A 20,320-nucleotide genomic window follows, 5' to 3' on the forward strand; every position below is an offset into this window, starting at 1 on the left:
AAAAAAAAGTATGTGTGTTGGGGGAGGGGGAAACACAGAAAATACATATAGTATAAAAGTGGTGAAATTCCTGAACTACACATCGTAGGAATCCATTCAGAACAGTGCTTTATAGAAAGAGCTGAGCATCCCTGAAAGACTGGTTCAACTTCAATTGGCTTGTCCCGTGATCTTGTTTCCATGTGTTGTTTCCGTCCTGTCTCCTGCTAAGTAGGAGCCTGCTTGTCCCATTTGAGACTTGAAGATGATATCAACGCCTTTCACCTTCAAGGCTTCCCTTCCTCATAGCCTTTTGTGGGTGAGTCACTTGTAGGTGACTCAATCCTACAAGTGGGATTGAGTCCCATTTGTAAGTACTTGACAGTGCTGGGGCACCCATCCTCAGAGACCCTGTTCTTCCCACTTGGATGTAGTGCTCCCCTATCCCCCACGATATCTTCCCCCTTCCCCATGCACTGAGATGCTCCTGCTGGTTCCTCGAGTTCCATTTTCAGCTCCTCGGTGTACCAGTTTTTGACTGCTGATGAGGTAATTCCCCCCTCCTGGCCTCCTTCCAATCTCTAAAGATGGGACTCATGATACCTCCTAAGCAGACTCCTTTGCAGAGGATCGAATGAAGCCAACCTATGGCAAAGTCCCACCTCAGAACTTGGTGGACGGTAGGCACTCAAACTGTCCTATACTTTCATTTCCATTGAGTCCCCTGATTCTTCCTCCCACTTATCAGAGAAATGGTCTTACCCTAGTCTGGCCCTAGGTAATCATGACAACCAGAGTTAAACTATATACAATAATCAATGCAGACATTATGTATTACAGAGGGTCATCAGATATAATGGCATTCAGGTGCCCAGGATGAGGTCTGATATTAAGTAGGAGCCCCTATCCAGCCTCCCCAGGTGGAGACAGTTTGCCAAGTGCCTCCCTTGTTCTCTGTCTCCCTCCATATTCAATCAACACTAGGTCCTAACAGCTCCAGACTAACCTGTCCTGAACTGGTGCCCTTTCTCAGGCTTCCTGCTCTCCCCTTTTCAGCCTGCCTCCCCCTCACTCTGTAGTCTCCCCTCTCACAGACACAGATTTCGTTGCCGTTGATTCAGACCTCCTGGGCGTGGGCAGGCAGGGTCCTGGAATTGAGATGACGAGGTGTCTGGGCCATCCTGTAGCCAGTCAGGAATATAAGTTTCAAACTCCTGCTACTCAAAGTGTGGTTGGTCTGTGGGCTTACAGCAGCGGTACCACTGAGAGTTTCTAGAAGTACACTATCTCAGCAGGCCTCAGAGCTACTGAATCAGAGTTTTTTTGTTTTTTGTTTTTTTCCTCAAGAGACAGGGTCTTACTCTGTTGCCCGGGCTGGAGTGCAGTGGCACTCACTGCAGGCTTCAACTCCTGGGCTCAATTGATCCTCCTGCCTCAGCCTCCCCAGTAGCTAGGACTACAAGTGTGTGCTACCCACCCTGGACTAATTTTTAATTTTTTTGTCTCACTGTGTTGCCCAGACCAGTCTCAAACTCCTGGCCTCAAACCATCCTCCCACATCAGCCTCCCCAACTGTTGGAATTATAGACATGAGCCACTGCACCTGGCCAGAATCTGCATTTTGACAAGACTTTCAGGTGATTCCTAGGCACCCTAATAATTAAGAAGCTCTGCTTTAAAATCCCTCAGAAGGTAGAGTTAGTTAGGGTAGAAATAAAAAGGACACAGGCATCCCTCGTAGAGCTGGGAGAGGCCTTCTTGGAAATGCCTGCACTAATAGATCGAGTCATATAGTGTTACACCAGCATCATTCTGGGGAGATACGCTGTATTCTCAACATTGTACTATTTATCTGCTAAACCAGGGAAGGATGTGATTAGCAGATGTCTCAGTCTTCTTGCCATTCTTTAGGACATCCACATGACACTCAGCCATCTCAAACCATGTTAAAATTGAATTTTAACATCCAGCCTCTAGAAAACAATCTATAGTGAATCAAAAATCTGTAAGATAGGCCAGGTGCAGTGGCTCACGCCTGTAATCCCAGCACTTTGGGAAGCCGAGGCAGGCAGATCGCTTGAGGTCAGAAGGTCGAGACCATCCTGGCCAACATGATGAAACCCCGTCTCTACTAAAAATGCCAAAAATTAGCTGGGCGTGGTGGTACGTGCCTGTAGTCCCAGCTGCTCAGGAGACTGAGGCACGAGAATCGTTTGAACCCGGGAGGCAGAAGTTGTAATGAGCCCAGATGGCAGCAGTGCACTCTAGCGTGGGCAACAGAACGAGACTCTGTCTCAAAAAAAACAAAACAATAACAACAAAAAAACCTGTAAGATAGAAAATAGGGTGTTAAAAGCTGAAAGAGGCCAAAGGGGAACTGACAGATTGGCCACTCGAACAGGAGCATGCAGCGGACCAAAGGCATGTGAGCGTGGTAATGGTGGCCACTCAGATCCATAGACCCATGAGCAGCTTCATGGCTGCTAGAAAAAAAGAGGAAGAAGGACAATGAAGTGCAGGAAGCCTGGAAGCAACCCATGAAGTCTGGGTGAAGAGCTTGGGTTTATAAGCACATGGCCGATCTGTGTAGAAAAGGTAAATGCAGTGTTTTTTTTTGTTGTTGTTGTTGTTTTGTTTTTGTTTTTTAATGTCTCAGGGGCACAAGGGAGAGGCTGCCCCTTGGCCATGAGAACCCTCTTTGAAGGTAAACAGGTAAATTCCTTTATGCAGCATGATGCCAGGTCTGCTGCTTCCTGTGGGCGCTCCTGGGGCAAGGGCACCAACATTAAGACTGAGAGAAAAACCACAGGATTAGGGTTGTCAGATTTAGCAAATAGAAACACAGGACTTCCAGTTGAATTTGAGTGTCAGATAAACAACAAATAATTTTTTAGTATACATATGTCCCAAATATTACATGCCAGAGTAACCCTATTCAAGAGCAGAGCCTGTCCCCAAAGCACTTGACCAGGAGAAACTTGAGCTAAAGGAAATTTTCTCCCTAGGGCTGAGAGAGCCCAGTGGTACTATCCTAAGACCCACCCTATTTTTCAAAACAGGATGGAAATGGGCTTTGTTAGTTTTGGGGTGGGGCAGTCTTTTGTGAGAGGCTATGCCATATTGTTTGCTTTGTAAAATGTTTTGCCCTGCAAAATGTTTTTTACGTTATCCTGTATTGGGCAAGGTAGTTCAAGGAACATATACCATAAAAGTAGTGTAGTTTTGATAATTCCAAGTCAGATTCCTGTAGGAGATGAACAGTTTCTTTTTTCTTTTTTTTTTGAGACGGAGTCTCGCTCTGTTGCCCAGGCTGGAGGGCAGTGGCTCAATCTCAGCTCACTGCAAGCTCCGCCTTCCAGGTTCACGCCATTCTCCTGCCTCAGCCTCCCGAGTAGTTGGGACTACAGGCGCCCGCCACCACACCCGGCTAATTCTTTTGTATTTTTAGCAGAGACGGGGTTTCACCGTGTTAGCTAGGATGGTCTCGATCTCCTGACCTCGTGATCCGCCCTCCTCGGCCTCCCAAAGTGCTGGGATTACAGGCGTGAGCCACTGTGCCCGGCCAGGAGATGGATAGTTTCTTAGTCCAGAACAATAAAATCCCATGTAGCCAGATAAACTGCTTCTATATAACCAGGCATTTATTTATTGAGACTTGTAGAAGAAAATGTTGGTAACAATTTACCTCATCAAGGAACATTTCTAAGCATAAAATCAATAAATACTTTTGTATGTCAAAAAACCAAATTAAATGATAAACTGAGGAAAAATATTTACAAAACAAATGAACAGGAAAGGTGTTATATACTTAGTAGGTAAGAAAAGATGGACACTCAAAAGGGAACAAAAAGGCAAAGGATGTGAACATTCACAAAAGAAGGAATGCAAATGGCCAATAAAGACATAAAATGTCCAGGCCCGGCACGGTGGCTCACGCCTATAATCCCAGCACTTTGGGAGGCCGATGTGGGCAGATCACCTGAGGTCAGGAATTCGAGACCAGCCTGGCCAACATGGTGAAACCCTGTCTCTACTAAAGAAAAATACAAAAATTAGCCAGGCGTGGTGGTGCTCCCCTGTAATTCCAGCTACTCGGGAGGCTGAGGCTGGAGAACTGCCTGAGCCTGGGAGGCAGAGGTTGCAGTGAGCCAAGATTGAGCCACTGCACTCCAGCCTGGGCCACAGAGCAAGATTCCATCTGAAAAATAAAATAAGATAAAATAAAATAAAATAAAAACTTTATTAATTAATAACTATAGCAAACTGGCAGATCACAAAATAAAAATATTCAGTTTTGCAAAGACTGTAAGGATCTAAGTACAAGGATCTTCTTGGAGGACTTATTTATGACAGCAAAAAAATAAAATAAACTTAAATGTTCAACATTAAAGAATGATTAAGGCCAGGTCCATGGCTCACACCTGGCCACACTTTGGGAGGTCAAGGCATGAGGATCACTTAAGCCCAGGAGTTTGAGACCAGTCTGGGCGACATAGGGAGACCCCATCTCTACAAAAAAAAAAAAAAAAAAAAAAAATAGAAAAAGAAAAAGAAAAAAAATTAGCTGGACGTGGTGGGTGTGCCTGTGGTCCCAGCTGCTCTGGAGGCTGAGGTGAGAGGATTGCTTGAGCTCAGGAAATGGAGGCTACAGTGAGCCATGATTGTGCCATTGCATTCCAGCCTGGGTGACAGAGCAAAATACTGTCTCAAAAAAATTACGTAAAATATACACGAAGATTGGAAACAAATATATCAAAATATAAACATTGGGTCTCTGGATTATTTTTGTTTTCTTCTTAATACCCTTTTTCCCTAAAATTTCTACAACAAAGAGGTAGTAGCATTCCTATCATTGAAAAATAGAAAATTATGTTTGAAAAAGAAGACAAGTGGACTATCAATGCCTTTAAGTAGGTCTTTGAGAGAGAAGGAAGCAAATTCTGATAATTCTCTAATAGAATGACCAAGACTTTTCACAGTGGAATCACCTGGAGAACTTGAGGAATACCAATGCCAAGGTCCCACTTCCAGAGATTCTGGTTGTATGGACCTGGTGCCCACCCCATGGGGTCTTTGGCCAATGTCAGGTCATGCCCCGAGGCGTGGGGACTCCAATGTGAAGCCAGGCTGGGAACAACTGCTTGCAGGAGTGATCAGGAGTTTTGGAGTTTAGGTTCCTGTGGCCTGTTGGAGGAGCTACTGCAGGAGGAATGGCAAGACCTGGTTTCAAGCCTAGTAAGTGGTCCTTTAGGCACATAATTTAAGTGAATCTTTGTGTGTCTATCTGTAAAATGAGAATATTTAATGTCTACCACAAGAGTTGTGGCTTCGAGGAGAGGATAAAAGAGGAAGTACTGTGTGAAATAGAAAGCATATACAAATGTACTCTTGTTAGAACCTGGAAATTCAGACTATAGCAATGACTTTTGATCAGTGGAATATCCTTGACAACACTGGGACAGATGCAAATAAGCAGGTTTGTTTCAAAACTGTCCATCTTATAATTTGATTTGATTTGTAGATCTTTTAGGCAGGTGCTGTCAAATGTGGATGCCTGGGGCAGTCCTAGCCAGAGGGCTCATGAGCAGGGGACAGCAGCCAATAGATCTGGGTTGGTTCAGATCATTTGGTCGTTCCTGCTTTGAAAAGTGGCTGGCCTCCCGGAGTCAAAACCTTGTTCTCCTGACAATGTGCCTTTGCGCTTTTAACAAACACACCAGAATGTCTACTTCCAAATAAATGTTCTTATCTAAATTGTTTCCTTGTGAGGTTGTATTACCATAGCTTAAAATGTCTTGGGAATTCTTCGTTTGAGATTGCCTTTGTCTAAGCTACATCTCTTTTTTCTGAGTATTTTCAATCAGTGAATTTATTCTCCATCCTCTGAAGAAGAGCTTAATTTTAGAAAGCAGCCAAAAATATCTTTCAGAACCAAACCTGGTAATTAAGGTGGTAGTCTAACCTAGGTAAGACATTTTATTTTTTAAGTAGAAAGGTCACTTGTAAGGTACATGTGTATCTGTCTTGCTACTCACTGTACTCAGTGCCTGACATACAGACACTCAGTGTGTTCTTGTTGAATGATGAGCAGAGCCTGGCTCTACTGGGACCCATAAACTGGCTCCAAAGGCAACTCCAAAGAGGTTTTTGTGCAACGCCAGCCTATTTGGCAATAATAATTTTTAGCCCGTATGTTGATTGGAAGTCAGTCCCTTTCCTTTATAAGTATTCTACATCTATACCTTATGCATTTGATCAAGGAGAAACTGTGGTAGTTCCTTGTACCTTACTGAGGCTAATGCTGGACTTAGTCTTCTAAAGCAATCACTAATCAGTGACGTTGGACAAATCCAGGCATTTTTGAAATTATTTTGCATGCCAACCCAAACCACAGAACATCTAAGCATGTGGTGGGTTAACAAGGACAATGCCTGAAACTCAACTCACTTTTTCACACAATGATTTCAAGATGCTGACATTTGAGGTGTACAGAGTTAAGCAGCTCATAGGCAGGGCAGCAAGCACTGGCTTGAGTGTCAGGACACCCGGGCTATTCCAGCTCTGCTGCTAACTAGCTGTGTCTGCTTGGGAAAAACATGTCTTACACACTCCCATCTGTACAAACACACCCTTAGTCTTTATTTACGTACCTATACAATGATCTAGCACCATTAAAATCATCATTCTAAACTGAAAAAAGGCAGACAACAGTAGACACCACACTGGCAAGGTCTGCCCAAGTACTGGGGAGATTTTTGGTGCTGCAAAAACCAGTTTGAGGCTGGGCTCCGTGGCTCACACCTGTAATCCCAGCACTTTGGGAGGCCGAGGCGGGTGGATCGCTTAAGGTCAGGAGTATGAGACCAGCCTGACCGATGTGGTGAAACCCTGTCTCTACTAAAACTACAAAATTAGCCGGGTGTTGTGGCGCATGCCTGTAATCCCAGCTACACTGGAGGCTGAGGTGGGAGAATCACTTGAACCTGGGAGGAGGAGATTGCAGTGAGCTGAGATCGCACCACTGCACTCCAGCCTGGGTGAGAAAGCGAGACTCCATCTCAAAAAAAAAAAAAAAAACAAGAAAAAAACCAACAACCACCACCACCACCACAAAAAAAACCCAGTTTGAGCAGAGAGAAAGTCTCTGCTCTGAAGGAGAAAAAAAGCCAAAGATGAAGCTCACTGCTCCTGGCACTGGAACTGAAGGGAACACGCAGGTCATCTGAGGTCAAGTTCAGGGCATGCAGCCAGCCACCAGGCGGGAAGGAAGCAGAGTGAATGCCTGCCTGCTCTCCCAGCCCTCCACCTTCTGAGCAGAAGTCCCACACCGGTCCTTTGCTGGGTCTCCCAAGGGACCTCAGAGACTCCTTCCAGACCCGGGCATTTGGGCTCTGGCCTCAAAGACACAGCCCTACGTAGAAATGCTGAAAGAAACAGGTAAGACAACAGTGTGAGCAATGGAGGCTTGGCTGGCCTGGCTTGTCTTTGCCAAGCACTCTATTTAAAACATTTGAGCATTTCTTGCCTGCTATTGCCCTCTACTCTAGCCTTGTGGTCTCCTTACCCAACCCCACCCCCTCACAGGCTCTTTTCTTAGCTCCCTGCCTTTGCTTATGGTGTTTACTCCAGATCACCCTCAACCCAGTCTTGCTCTAAAAATCCTACTTCACTTAATGCCCAGCTAGAATGCCATGTAATCCAGGAAGCTCCTTAGCTGGAAGCAGCGCTCATTTTGGTCCTCAGTGGTATCATGCTTAGGGGCATGAGGTCTGATCCCATCAGGACCTCGACGCACCCCACCCTTCACCATCACATCCTGTGTGTTCCTTCCTTTGCCCATGCTGCTCCCCTGCTTGGACCGTCATTCCCGCCCTACCTGCCCGAATGGTCCTCACCTCACCCTTCAAGGCTCAGCTCAGCTGTACTCTGTGAAGCACTCTCCAGCTCTTTCTTTCTCTCCACTCACATGCACTTACCAGTTCCATTTACTGAGTGGCTACTCTGCCCAGAAGTTTGTCTACAATATTTCTAATTCTTGGTACCACTTGAAAAATAGTTGCAAAATTAGTTTCATTTTCAGATTTAAGGAAAACAGAAGCTCAGAGAGACAAAGGAACTTGTCCAAGTTGCACTGCTGGTGAGTGGCCCAGCCGGGATTTGGACCCAGATTTGTGTGATGTCTAAACCCAAGTCCTCCATGTACTCCATGCTACTTATTCATTCGTAAGGCAGATATTTCAAGCAGGAGACTGTCAGGACCTTAAAGATGGTCTTCCTTGCTTTCAAAGCAAGGAACCTAAAATATAGAGATGTTCAGTGATTTGCCCAGGGTGATACAGTTTCTCCCAACCCCCTTCTCTGATTCCTCCTATGTGCCAGCGCTGGTGGCCAGGGAACTACCTATCACTGCAGAGGCTGTCCAGTACCAGGTAACGTTTGTCCGGGGTCCCCAGTCGTAAGCCGTGGGGCACATACCTGCACTGCAAGCAGGGCCCCAAATTAGGCAAGAGAGAATGTTGCAACAAGCTCAGAGCCACAGGATGTATTAGCACAATTGTATACAATGATAAAATCCTAAACAGTGGCTTCAAAGTTTATTGCTTTCTGGCCAGGCATGGTGGTGGCACATGCCTGTAATCTCAGTTACTTAGGAGGCTGAGGCAGTAGAATTGCTTGAACCCAGGAGGCGTAGGTTGCAGTGAGCCGAGATTGCACCACTGCACTCCAGCCTCGGTGACAGAGCAAGGTTCTGTCTCAAAAAAACAAAACAAAAAAAGTAGTTTACAGCTTTCTCATGTAGAAGTCTGAGGAGGGAGTCCAGGGCTAAAGTTGCAGTTCTATGAAGTCAGGGCCTGAGGCTTCTTCTGTCTTTTGCAATTCTCTCTTTATGAGGCACTTCATGATTCAAAGTGGCCCCCGGGATCATGGGGGAGGGGGTGGCTCTGAGGGCAGAATCAAAGGGCTCATCATCATCATCTATTTCTACCATCCGTTCTAAGGATCTTACAGTCATATAATCTAGTCCAGAGTCAGAGAGGCTGCTCAGAGCCCACCTGCAGCTGGCCTGGGTCTTAGCAAGTATGTAGCTAAGTATGTGTGTTAGCAAGTATGTTGTTAGCAGCCTGGAGGGGTAAGGGTGTGGGAGGTGTTTCATTGCTTAGTGCAAGGGGTCTTTCTCAGGCTCAGCCTGCGTCCATTTTTCTTCTTTCTTCCTGCTTTCCATTTGTCCAGTATCTATTGAATTACCCACTCCCATGTGCCAGGCACTGGAGATACAAAGTGGGGTAAGACATAAGCCATGCTCTAATAAAGAGACAAAGAGATGATTTTAGGCCAGGCGTGGTGGCTCACACCTGTAATCCTAACACTTTGGGAGGCTGAGGCGAGTGGATCACCTGAGGTCAGGAGTTTGAGACCAGCCTGGCCAACATGGCAAAACCCCGTCTCTACTAAAAATACAAAAAATTAGCCAGGCATGGTGGCGGGCACCTGTAATCCCAGCTACTCTGGAAGCTAAGGCAGGAGAATCACTTGAACCCAGGGGTGGAGGTTGTACCTAGTCGAGATCGCACCACTTCACCACTCCAGCCTGGGCAACGAGTGACATGCCATCTCAAAAAAAAAAAAAAAAAAAAGAGAGAGATGATTGTAATACTATGTGTAAGAAAAACAGTAAGATAAATGCAAAAGGCATTTGACAGGAGCTCGAAGGGAGGCGCCTGACACAGCCAGGGTAGAGTCAGCAGAAGCTTCCTGAAGATGGCAATTGGGGACGCCGAGGGGCTTAGAGGTGAAGGGCACTCCAGGGAGAGCGCACAGCATGAGCAAAAGCAATGAGAGTGCGGGGGTGTGGGGCAACCATGAGTTTAATGTAAACACAGACAGAGGAGGGTTTGGAAGGATGTGTGCTTGCTTAGGGCCCCCGGGGGGCCAAAGGCACATTCTGGAGGCACCTGGTGGCGTTCGAGGCCCTCTGGCTCCTCTGTGGGGTAGGGATTTGGGAAGGCCATAGCAAGAGGCAGAGAGACTGGGTGGGAGGGCTGGGTTAGGAGTGGAGGTAGGAGAGCAGGCAGATCTGAGAAATATTAGCGGGAAATTGGTAGCACTAGACATTTGCCTGGCTGCTGGAGAGGAGTGACAGGGAGGAGTCAGAGGATCCCAGTTTTCTAGCTGGGTGGCTGGAAGGATGATGGGATCACTGCTGATATAGAGAATACAGAATCTACTGTCATACCACACTGAATGCGCCCGATCTCATCTGATCTTGGAAGCTAAGCAGGGTCGGGCCTGGTTAGTACTGGATAGGAGACTAATACTGGGTCTTCTCCCAGAAACCTTTCTTGCCTTGGGGAATACTCCCAGCTTCACAGTAGGATATAATCTTTCCTATGTTGCCTTTTGCATAGCTGATCTTAAAGACATGCACATGGGCCCTTTTCTTTCCTTCCTTCCTTCTTTTTTTTTTTTTTTTTTTTTTTTTTTTTGACAGAGTTTTGCTCTTGTTGCCCAGCCTGGAGTGCAGTAGCACAATCTCAGCTCACTGCAACCTCCACCTCCCACGTTCAAGTGATTCTTCTGCCTCAGCCTCCCAAGTAGCTGGGATTACAGGTGCCTGCCACCACGCCCAGCTAATTGTTTTTGTATTTTTAGCAGAGACGGGGTTTCACCATGTTGGTCAGGCTGGTCTCGAACTCCTGACCTCAAATGATCCACCCGCCTTGGCCTCCGAAAGTGCCAAGAGATTACAGGCATGAGCCACCATGCATGGCCGGGCCCTTTTCATTTGAAAGATTTTAATTCAAGTGTCCTCAGGAGATGAAGTTCCCTTCACTCTGGTGTAGTGAATGAAATGTAGGAACACAGTTTGTACCATGGAGTCTCCAGGCCAAACCAAGCTGGAGTTTCAGCTTATAAGCCCAGTGGTTCCTAATGGAAGCTTTGGTTCTAGAAAACCCACCTGTAGTAAACATCTGCCATTCCTTATGGAGAACTAGTAAATCACTCCCCTTCTTGTGTCTGAGGACTTATTCACCTTGGTTGGGGATAGACCCCACCTCTCACAATGAAGACGTGATGTCAGATACCGTATTTCTCAGACTCCCTTGCAGCTACTTGGCATGTCAAGGGCATGTGGTCTAGGCTCTGCAAGTCAGATATACCTACCAGAGTCTTGGGTCCATGAGGAGCATTCTGTGACAGCAGCCGTAGTGACAGGGAAATCACATTCTCATAACAGCCATGGTGGACTCTCCTGGGGACTTGCAAGTGATGTACCCTAAAACCTAAGCTTCCTTAAGTTCACAGTAACTTCCTGCTGTTTGGGATTAAGGACTGTGACTAGTTCTTTGGTGGCATATCAATCCAACAGGGTACATGGCTAAGGCAAAAGTGGAGTCTAGGAGAGCACAGACATTGTTAAGAGGACAGTAAGTGAAACCATTTAGCAAGAACAGAGGATTCTTTCACAGGGGTGGGGAAAGATAAGGTTGGAGGGCTCCAAAAGCCTGCTTAAGGAGCCTGGTCATCATCTTCTAAGAGGTATCAACATTGTTTTAATGATTTTTATTTTGGAATAATTTTAGATTTACAGAAAAATTGCAAAGACAACACAGAGTTTCTGTGTATCCCTCATCCAGATTCCCCTAATGCTAACATCTCACATGACATGGTACACTTGTGAAAACTGACAAGTTACGTCAATTAAAGTCCAGACTTGATTTGGATTTCACTAGTATTTTCCACTAACGAACATGATCTGTTCCAGGATCCAATTCAGGATACCACTGTGCATTTGGATACCAACTTTTTTTTTTTTTTTTTTTTGAGATGGAGTTTCGCTTTTGTTGCCCAGGCTGGAGTGCAATGGTGCCATCTTTGCTCACCACAACCTCCACCTCCTGAGTTCAAATGATTCTCCTGCCTCAGCCTCCCAAGCAGCTGGGATTACAAGCATGTGCCACCACACCCAGCTAATTTTGTATTTTTAGTAGAGACAGGGTTTCTCCATGCAGGCTGGTCTCGAACTCCAGATCTCGTGATCTGCCCACCTCAGCCCCCCAAAGTGCTGGGATTACAGGTGTGAGCCACCACGCCCGGCCACCAACATTTTTAAAGAAGAATATTAACATGATTAAAGGTTTTTAGGCTGGGTGTGGTGGCTCACATCTGCAGTCCCAGCACTTTGGGAGGCTGAAGTGCATGGATCACTTGAGGTCAGGAGTTTGAGACCAGCCTAGCCAACATGGTGTTGTCTGCTAAAAATACAAAAAAAAAAAAAAAAAAAAAAATTAGCCAGGCATGGTAGTGTGCACCTGCAGTCCCAGCTACGTGGGAGGCTGAGGCAGGAGAATCGCTTGAACCCAGGAGGCGGAGGTTGCAGTGAGCCGAGATCATGCCACTGCACTCTGGCCTGGGTGACAGAGCAACTCTGTCTCAAAAAATAAAAATAAAAATAAACTTTTAAAAAATAAAGGTGTTTTAAGAAAATCATCTGATAGCAACATAAAGGGTGAGCTGGGAAGTGGAGTAGAAGGCATCTGTAAAGACATTCCAGAACCTTCACCAAGCTTCAACATACATTCTAATGGCTAGTGCCTGAAGGGCACTTTATGAAGGTGCAGTTGCTGAGAAGAGAAAATCTAGCCCCCCGGAGACATCTCTCTGCCTGTTCAGGGACCCAGGGGCCAAAGGCACTATTAGGATGCACCTGGTGGCCTCCACCTAGCAGTGCTGGCAAACTAGGTTTTCCTGTCCAGGCTACAAAAGTTGGCTGATAAATCTAGACAGGCAGCCAAGGAAATGCATGCTTGCCTTCTTTTCCAAAAATCTGGTCTTACCTCCCTTACGTAATGGTTTGGTGTTATGCAGAGAACAGGCTCTGGAGTCAGGATGGACCTAGGTGTGAGTCCCAGCGCTGTCAGTTACTGTGGGACTCTAGTTGAGTTACTGAACTCTGAGCTTCAGTTTCCTCACTGGTAAAAACTGGCACCTTAAACCTCCTTCACAGGATTATTGAGAGGGTTGAATAACATTTAGAAAATGTTCAGTAGGGTAGCTGGCACACAGTAGGCATCTGATAATCATCAACTCCTTTGACAATTTAAGAGTAGAGTCCAGGCCCCAAATTTCTTGCATATTCTCGGTGCTTAGTACACAGAAGGGACTTCCTCAATTGATGATCATAATATAGAGCTCACAAATAACCCAGGAACCTGAGAAAGGGCGGAGCATGTCTCCAGTCAATAATTTCTTTATTTAAAAGTCTATGTTAGGCACTCATGAAACAGCAATAAAGAAATAAATGCCAGGCATTGTACTAAATGACCAAGACATGGTCTGTGTCAAGAAGGTCAAGGCCAAGGACGTCAAAGAGATGTCTCCAGACAACTTTCATTCAGGTATGACACATTTGACAGAAGTTTAATAAACAGGGTGCTCAAGGGCAAAAAGACTGGCCATGGTGTGGGGTGAGGGAAGGGCTCCACAGAGAGAGGAATGGTGGGCTTAGGCCTGGCAGGGTGAGTAGTTCTTCCAGTGTAAAAGCTTGTGGTGGTGGATGGGGGGTGGGAGAGAAAGAGAGAGAGAGAGAAACATTTTGTCATGTGGGAAAACACGTCTGAAGCTATGGGTGGTCTCGTGGGGTTTATGGTAGGAGTGATGGGAGATAGGGTTATAAAAACATGGCAGCTCTCATGCCTCCACATAGGAGGGGCTGAGGGGCAGCTCTCTGGTGGCAGGGGTGGGGCAGGTGACCTGACTTAGCAACCACTGTTCTTTTTTATACATCATTTAGTTGACGTGGCTTGGGGAAGAAATGATTACTGGTAGTAGTAATTGGGGGGCAGGGGAGGGGCCATTCCTGCCATTCCTAGGCATGGCCACTGCTACAATGGGGACCATATGACTGCTATGGAAGAGGAGGAGAGGTGGGATGAATGCTGGGGAGTCAACCACAATTTCCACTACACCTTCAACTAGAGAGACAGAAACGGGTGCAGAGAAGATTTGAAAGATTTCAGAGATGAATAGGCAGAATTTGCTGAGAATGAGTGTAAGTGGGGGGCCAAAGATAACACCAAGGTTTTTAATGTGGCCAGTGGGGTAAATGGAGAAGCAGGGGAAATGGCTTTGCTGGCTGGGGTGGGGTAGGGTTGGTGGTGGGTATGCGGGTGGGGAGAACTGTTTTGTACCCATTGAGCATAAGGGATCCCAGTGGTGAAATCCATAGTTTGGTATAGCTCTAGCTTTAAAAGACATCCTCCTGTTTGGGATCTGCTTCAGAAAAACGAGAGTGGGGGTAGGCTGTAGGTGAAACCAGATTGGTTCCGAGTAGATAATTGAAGTGGGTGAGAAAGTCAAAGTTGGCTCATGCTAAGAAGGTAAAAAGCTGCCCTGCGACTCAACAGGGTGGGAGGACATTACACAGCTAAAGCCAGTCACAAAAGTTACCATGAAACAGTATTTCTCCCACTAGCACGTTGTAGCTGTAAAGTGTCATAATGACCCCTTTCCTTGTGTGGCTACTGCTTTCTGACTCAGAGAAACCTTGTTCTTTAAAATCATGAACTATCAGAAACTTTGCTGTGTGAAATGTTAACTGTTATCAGTAAAAATGAAACATTCCTTTTTTTTTTGGCCAGAAGATTCTAAGTCACTTTGACACAGAGAAGTTGTCTTGGTTTCCAAGCCAGGTTCAGAGTTTCACGTAAGGAGCTTCTGAACACAAATTCCATGTTTGTCTTAACTTTGTACTTTCTAGGGAAACAAACCTGAGTTCACTGAACAGTTCAGAACAGACTCCTTTATACACAGTCCTGCTTTGCTTTGCACCTATCCAAACAATGCTTCATTCAATTTTACCTAAACTCTAGTTTTTCATAAAATCCTGTAACGGTATATTTTCCTGTTTGGTGAGATGCCCCACAGTTCCTCTGGTATGTGGTCTTCCTCGTTGCAATTTGACCTTCTCAAACTCAAGGTTTGTTTCTGGTGATCTTAGGCTGATTGGGCTAGAATGTGGGTATGGGGGTACAGGGGTGCTTGATACCATTCCCTCTTGCATATGATTCACATTTTCCGTAAAATTTCCAAGTTCATAAGAAGTCTTCACCCCATGAGAATAGTAGGAGCCATGATAGTGTTTGAGATCTGTGGAGAGCAGAATAATAGCCTCCCTCCCACCCTGCAGCTTAGATTTCCCAGAGGGGCCAGTGTAATCACGTGGGTCCTTGAAAGCAAGAAGGGTTCCTGGCTGTGGTTAGAGATGCAACACTACTGGCTTTGAAGATGAAGGGGCCACAAGCCAAGGCATGTGGGCAGCTTCTAGAAGACAGAAAAGGTAAAGAAACGGAGTCTCCTCTAGAACCTCCAGAAAGAAAAGCAGCCCTGTTGATAACTTGATTTTGTCCCAGTGAGACCCATGTCAGAGTTCTGACCGCCAGAGCTGTAAGATAATAAATGTGTGCTGCTTTAAGCCATTACATTTGTGGTAATTCAATAATGGCAGTGATAGAAAACAAATCCAAGATCATGCAGAGGGAGTGGACAAAGACAGAAATGAGCCAAGGGTGCCTTGGGGACACCAACACTTTCTAAGAAAAGAGAAAAAGATGGCAGCCCAGGAGGCAGAAGGGGAGGCATCAAATGTAGGGGAGCCAGGAGAGACCCACGAAGGAGAAAGTGGTTCAGAAAATGTAAACTGCTATGTAAGTGAGGGCTGAAGAAGGTTAAATAGTATTAAAATTTTAAAGTGCATGTTATTTCGTTGTATCACTTCCTCTGTGATTCTGGTATTTGCATATAACAAACAGTCTCTCTTACTTGAAATTATCACCTTCTGAGAGTTTGAGAACTTTCACAACCTTGATCCTTGTTATAAACCCATCAAGGTAATATTCAGGTTCCAGAACAGCAGGTTTTACCACATCATAAGCCAGAAAGAAATGCAGCTGTTTTTTATGTGTTAATCCAAATTTTTTGACGCTGAGAGTTGGCCTAAACCAAGAATAACAGCCATTCAGACTGGCCTGACAGTGTAGAGTAGGGACCGTTTTAGTGTGACCTCCACTCTCTAGCGTCCACTTTAAAAACCACGGTGCCCAAGGTTTCAGCCTGCCTTCCTGCGGTCCTAATCTGCACACTTACAGGCTCCACCCAGACCTACTTGTCCCTCCCCCACCATTTAAGTTTCAAAATTACTGCTGCTCATTGATATGTTTACTCTCTACAGATGATCTCAGCTACAAATTTGGAAAATGACAAATATCACCTAGGTTACACTGTTGATGGCCCGCACTATCCTAGAGGATATTTACTTTTTTTTTTTTGAGACAGTCTCGCTCTGTCACCCAGGCTAGGGGGCAGTGGTGCAATCTCGGCTCACTGCAGCCTCTGCCTCCCAGTTCAAGCGATTCTTCTGCCTCAGCCTCCCGAGTAGCTGGGACTATAAGCCTGCACTACCATGCTCAGCTAATTTCTGATTTTTAGTAGAGATGGGGTTTCACCTTGTTGGCCAGGCTGGCCTGGTCTGGAACTCCTGACTTCAAGTTATCTGCCCGCCTCAGCCTCCCTAAGTGCTGGGATTACAGGCTTGAGCCACTGTGCCCAGCCAACGTTTACTTTCTAAAAGGCAATATTTACCAATAGAGATGCTGAATTTGTAGCTTTCAGGCTTTAAAACTAGGTGAAGAGTGTGGTGGCTTATGCCTGTAATCCTAGCACTTTGGAAGGCCAAGGCAGGAGAATCACTTGACACCAGAAGTTGGAGACCAACCTGGGCAACATAGTGAGACAGTCTCTACTAAAAATAAAATAATTAGTGGGTGTGGTAGTGTGCACCTATAGTCTCAACTACTCAGGAGGCTGAAGTAGGAGGATGGCTTGAGCCCAGGAGTTCGAGGCTGCCGTGAGCTGTGACTGCACCACTGCACTCCAGCCTGGGCAACACAGTGAGACTGTTGGGTGGGGAGAAAAGGAACGAAGTACTGATACATGCTACCACTTGGATGAAGCTTGAAAACATTATGCTCAGTTAAAAAAAAAAAGTTACAGGAGACAACATATTATGATTCTATTCATATGAAATTGCAGAATAGGCAAATCTACAGAGACAGAAGTAGACTGGTTGTTGCCTAGGGCTGGGAGTTGGCAGCAGGGGAACTTGGGGGAGATGGGGTATGGGCTTTCTTTTTGGGGTGATGAAAATGTTCTGGAATTGTGGTATTGGTTATACAGCCCTATGACTACTATACTAAAAACTATTGAATTGTATACTTTATTTTTTATTTTTATTTATTTATTTATTGAGATAGAGTTTTGCTCTTGTTGCCCAGGCTGGAGTGCAGTGGTGCGATCTTGGCTCACTGCAACCTCTGCCTGCCGGGTTCAAGCGATCCTCCTGCCCTGCCTCTTGAGTAGCTGGGATTACAGGCACACGCCACCACACCCGGCTAATTTTTTGTATTTTTAGTGGAGACGGGGTTTCACCATGTTGGCCAGGCTGGTCTCAAACTCCTGACCTCAGTTGATCCACCTGCCTCAGCCTCCCAAAATGCTGGGATTACAGGCGTGACCCACCACGCCTGGCCTGTACACTTTAAGAGACAGAGTCTCGCTCTGTCACCTACAAGTGCAGTGGCAGGATCATAGCTCACTGCAGCCTCCAACTCCTGGGTTCAAGCAAATCCTCCCACCTCAGCCTCCCAAGTAGCTAGGACTACAGGCTTACTCCACCACACCTGGCTTATTTTTTTAATTTTTACTTTTTTGGAGAGCTGGCCTCTCGTTATGTTACCTAGGCTGGTCTCAAACTCCTGGCCTCAAGCAATTCTCTTACTTTGGCCTCTCAAATCTCTGGGATTACAGGTGTGAGCCACTGTGTGTGGCCTGAATCGTACAGTTTAAATGAGTGAATTGTATGGTATGTGAATTATGTATCAATAAAGCTATTAAAATGTTTTAAATAAGTAGGATAAGGAAATTGCCATACTTTTATATTAAAACTTTTTTTTTTTTTGAGACAGAGTTTCGTTCTTGTCGCCCAGGCTGGAGTGCAGTGGTGTGATCTCAGCCCACTGCAACCTCCGCCTCCTGGGTTCAAGCGATTCTCCTGCCCCAGCCTCCCAAGTAGCTGGGATTACAGGCATGCACCACCACGCCCGGATAAATTTTGTATTTTTGGTAGAGATGGGGTTTCGCCATGTTGGCCACGCTGGTCTTGAACTCCTGACCTCAGGTGATCCACCTGCCTTGCTCTCCCAAAGTGCTGGGATTACAGGTGTGAGCCACCTTGCCTGGCCTATGTATTTGTTTGTTAGAAACCAATCTCACATTAATTTTCCCAAAGCATAAAGGACAGAAACACAGATTTCTGTCTTCTGGGGCAATCTTACATCCCCAGATCATTCATCTTCCTGTGTACCTGCAGAACCGTCAAGGGCCAAGTGCAGATCTGCTCCTGTGAATCATGGACCTGCAGGCTTCTGGAAATGGAGCACTTCAATCCCATAGAGCCATGTATTTTTCTTCCCTTAACAATAAATTCTATTTGAAGGTTAAAGAGCACGACAAAAAATTCTTTTTTTTTTCTCGTGCACAGAGAGATCCACTCCATTAACGTTATCTGAAAGTCATTGGGTAAGGTATTTAGACAAAGCTAGAGTGCCGGGCTGGCCAATCTTAAATGTCAGATGCTTAACTTTTGGGTTCTTGCTGTTTTCTCCCTTTCTTTCTTTTGGCCAGGTTCTTTAGCTCTAGGACAAGGGATTAAGTTCCCCACACCTGTCCCCTATATCAAGAGTGGCAGATGGGAAGAGATAAAGAAGCTTTCTGGAGTTCACGCTCCATTTCCTGCTCTGGGGGCTCACATTTAAGATCCCACCCACTCTTGAGCCACTTTATTTTCCTTCTTCATGCATGGCAGGTAGGGCTTGGGTTAGAGTTCTGGGAGCAATTTGAAAATTGCTAGTTGATATGGTTAGGCTTTGTGTCCCCAACCAAATCTCATCTTGAATTGTAATCCCCAGGTGTCAAGGGAGAGACCTGGTGGGAGGTGACTGTATCACCGGGACAGTTTCCCCCATGCTGTTCTCATGGCAGTGAGCTCTCACAAGATCTAATGGTTTTTATAAGGCAGTTTTCCCTGCTCTTTCTTGCACTCGCTCAGCCACCTGCCACCATGTAAGATGTGCCTGTTTCCCCTCTGCCATGATTGTAAGTTTCCTGAGGCCTCCCCACCATGTGAAACTGTGAATCAGTTAAACCTCTTTCCTTTAGAAATTACCCAGCCTCAGGTAGTATCTTTATAGCAGTGTGAAAACAGACTAATACGCTAGTCTAGAGGTGAATTTAGAGCAAGCACCAAGAGATACATGCTGAAATAAATAAGCAACTGAATTAGAAAAACAAGCAAAACTTAAGTAAACTTTATTTTCAAAATGCTTCAGATACAAAAGAAAACAATGGCAAAGTCTAACAGTAATTAACAAACCAGCCCTTGAGCGGCAGAGCGCTCCAGGGATGAGAGGGGCTGGGGATGGAAAGGTGGTTGGGAGACACAACATTTTTCTAGCTTCAGAAAGTCAGGGAGCCCAGATCACAGCCTGAACATCATGGTACTGGTTACAGATTTTTTACAAAGGTGTTTACCTGTGGGAAGGAGAAAATCAGAAGTTTAATTTCACATTTTTAACAGAATTTTCAATAGTCCACCCCCAATGCATATGCAGCCAAGCCCATGAGATTTTTGTGAGGAAAGGAAAATAGGCATGGCGAAGAAATGTGGGCAGCCCAGGGTCATACAGCATCAAGTGGCAGAACTGGGAATAGAATCCAGTAGTCTCATTTCCCTAGTTTTAGGATGCCTTAGAGAAGAAAGTCAGCTGGCAAGCACATGTTACAAGTCAATTATTTAACAATTATTAGTCCAGCATACTTTAGAGAATAGGGATTATATTTGTAATTTGCAGAAGATTCCATAGGCCTTGGAGTGTGAAATGCAATGTGAGATGCAAAGCGCAAGACCCATGATATTGAACTTTGAAGCAAAGGCCAGAAAGATAAAAGTACAACAAAGGAAACCACCAGAAAGCAGGAGTTAAAAAGTCCTTCCCACCTCTCTCATGAGGTCTTCTTGTTTGGTTACTTCCTCAGAAAAATCATCATTGACATCCAACACCAGCACTGGAATGTTCATCAGAGCCTCAAAGTGGAGCCTACAAGAAGCGTGAACGTTTGGGGGGACAGAAAAAAAGAAAACTTGAGTCCAGTTTCACATACTCACAAGTCTTACTCAGAGAACAGATCTAAATTCAACATGACTTTTCAAAGAAACTGCATGTAAACT

General features: G+C 45.5%; 1 protein-coding gene across 9 annotated transcripts in view; it reads right to left on the reverse strand.

The window, feature by feature from the left end:
- Window positions 1–19,371: 19,371 nt before the first annotated feature.
- DGUOK (deoxyguanosine kinase) overlaps window positions 19,372–20,320 on the reverse strand; it is a 32,123-nt gene continuing 31,174 nt past the window's right edge. For all 9 annotated transcript variants that reach the window (XM_054475564.2, XM_054475563.1, XM_054475566.2 and 6 more), the window contains 2 exons: window positions 20,090–20,189; window positions 19,372–19,623 (listed from right to left, as the gene is read on the reverse strand). In XM_054475564.2, the coding sequence (XP_054331539.1) occupies window positions 19,597–19,623; window positions 20,090–20,189 (127 nt within the window). In that variant the 3' untranslated portion in view covers window positions 19,372–19,596. The remainder of the gene's footprint in view (window positions 19,624–20,089; window positions 20,190–20,320) is intronic.

The sequence above is a fragment of the Pongo pygmaeus genome, chromosome 12, assembly GCF_028885625.2.
Source record: "Pongo pygmaeus isolate AG05252 chromosome 12, NHGRI_mPonPyg2-v2.0_pri, whole genome shotgun sequence".
Classification (NCBI taxonomy): domain Eukaryota; kingdom Metazoa; phylum Chordata; class Mammalia; order Primates; family Hominidae; genus Pongo; species Pongo pygmaeus.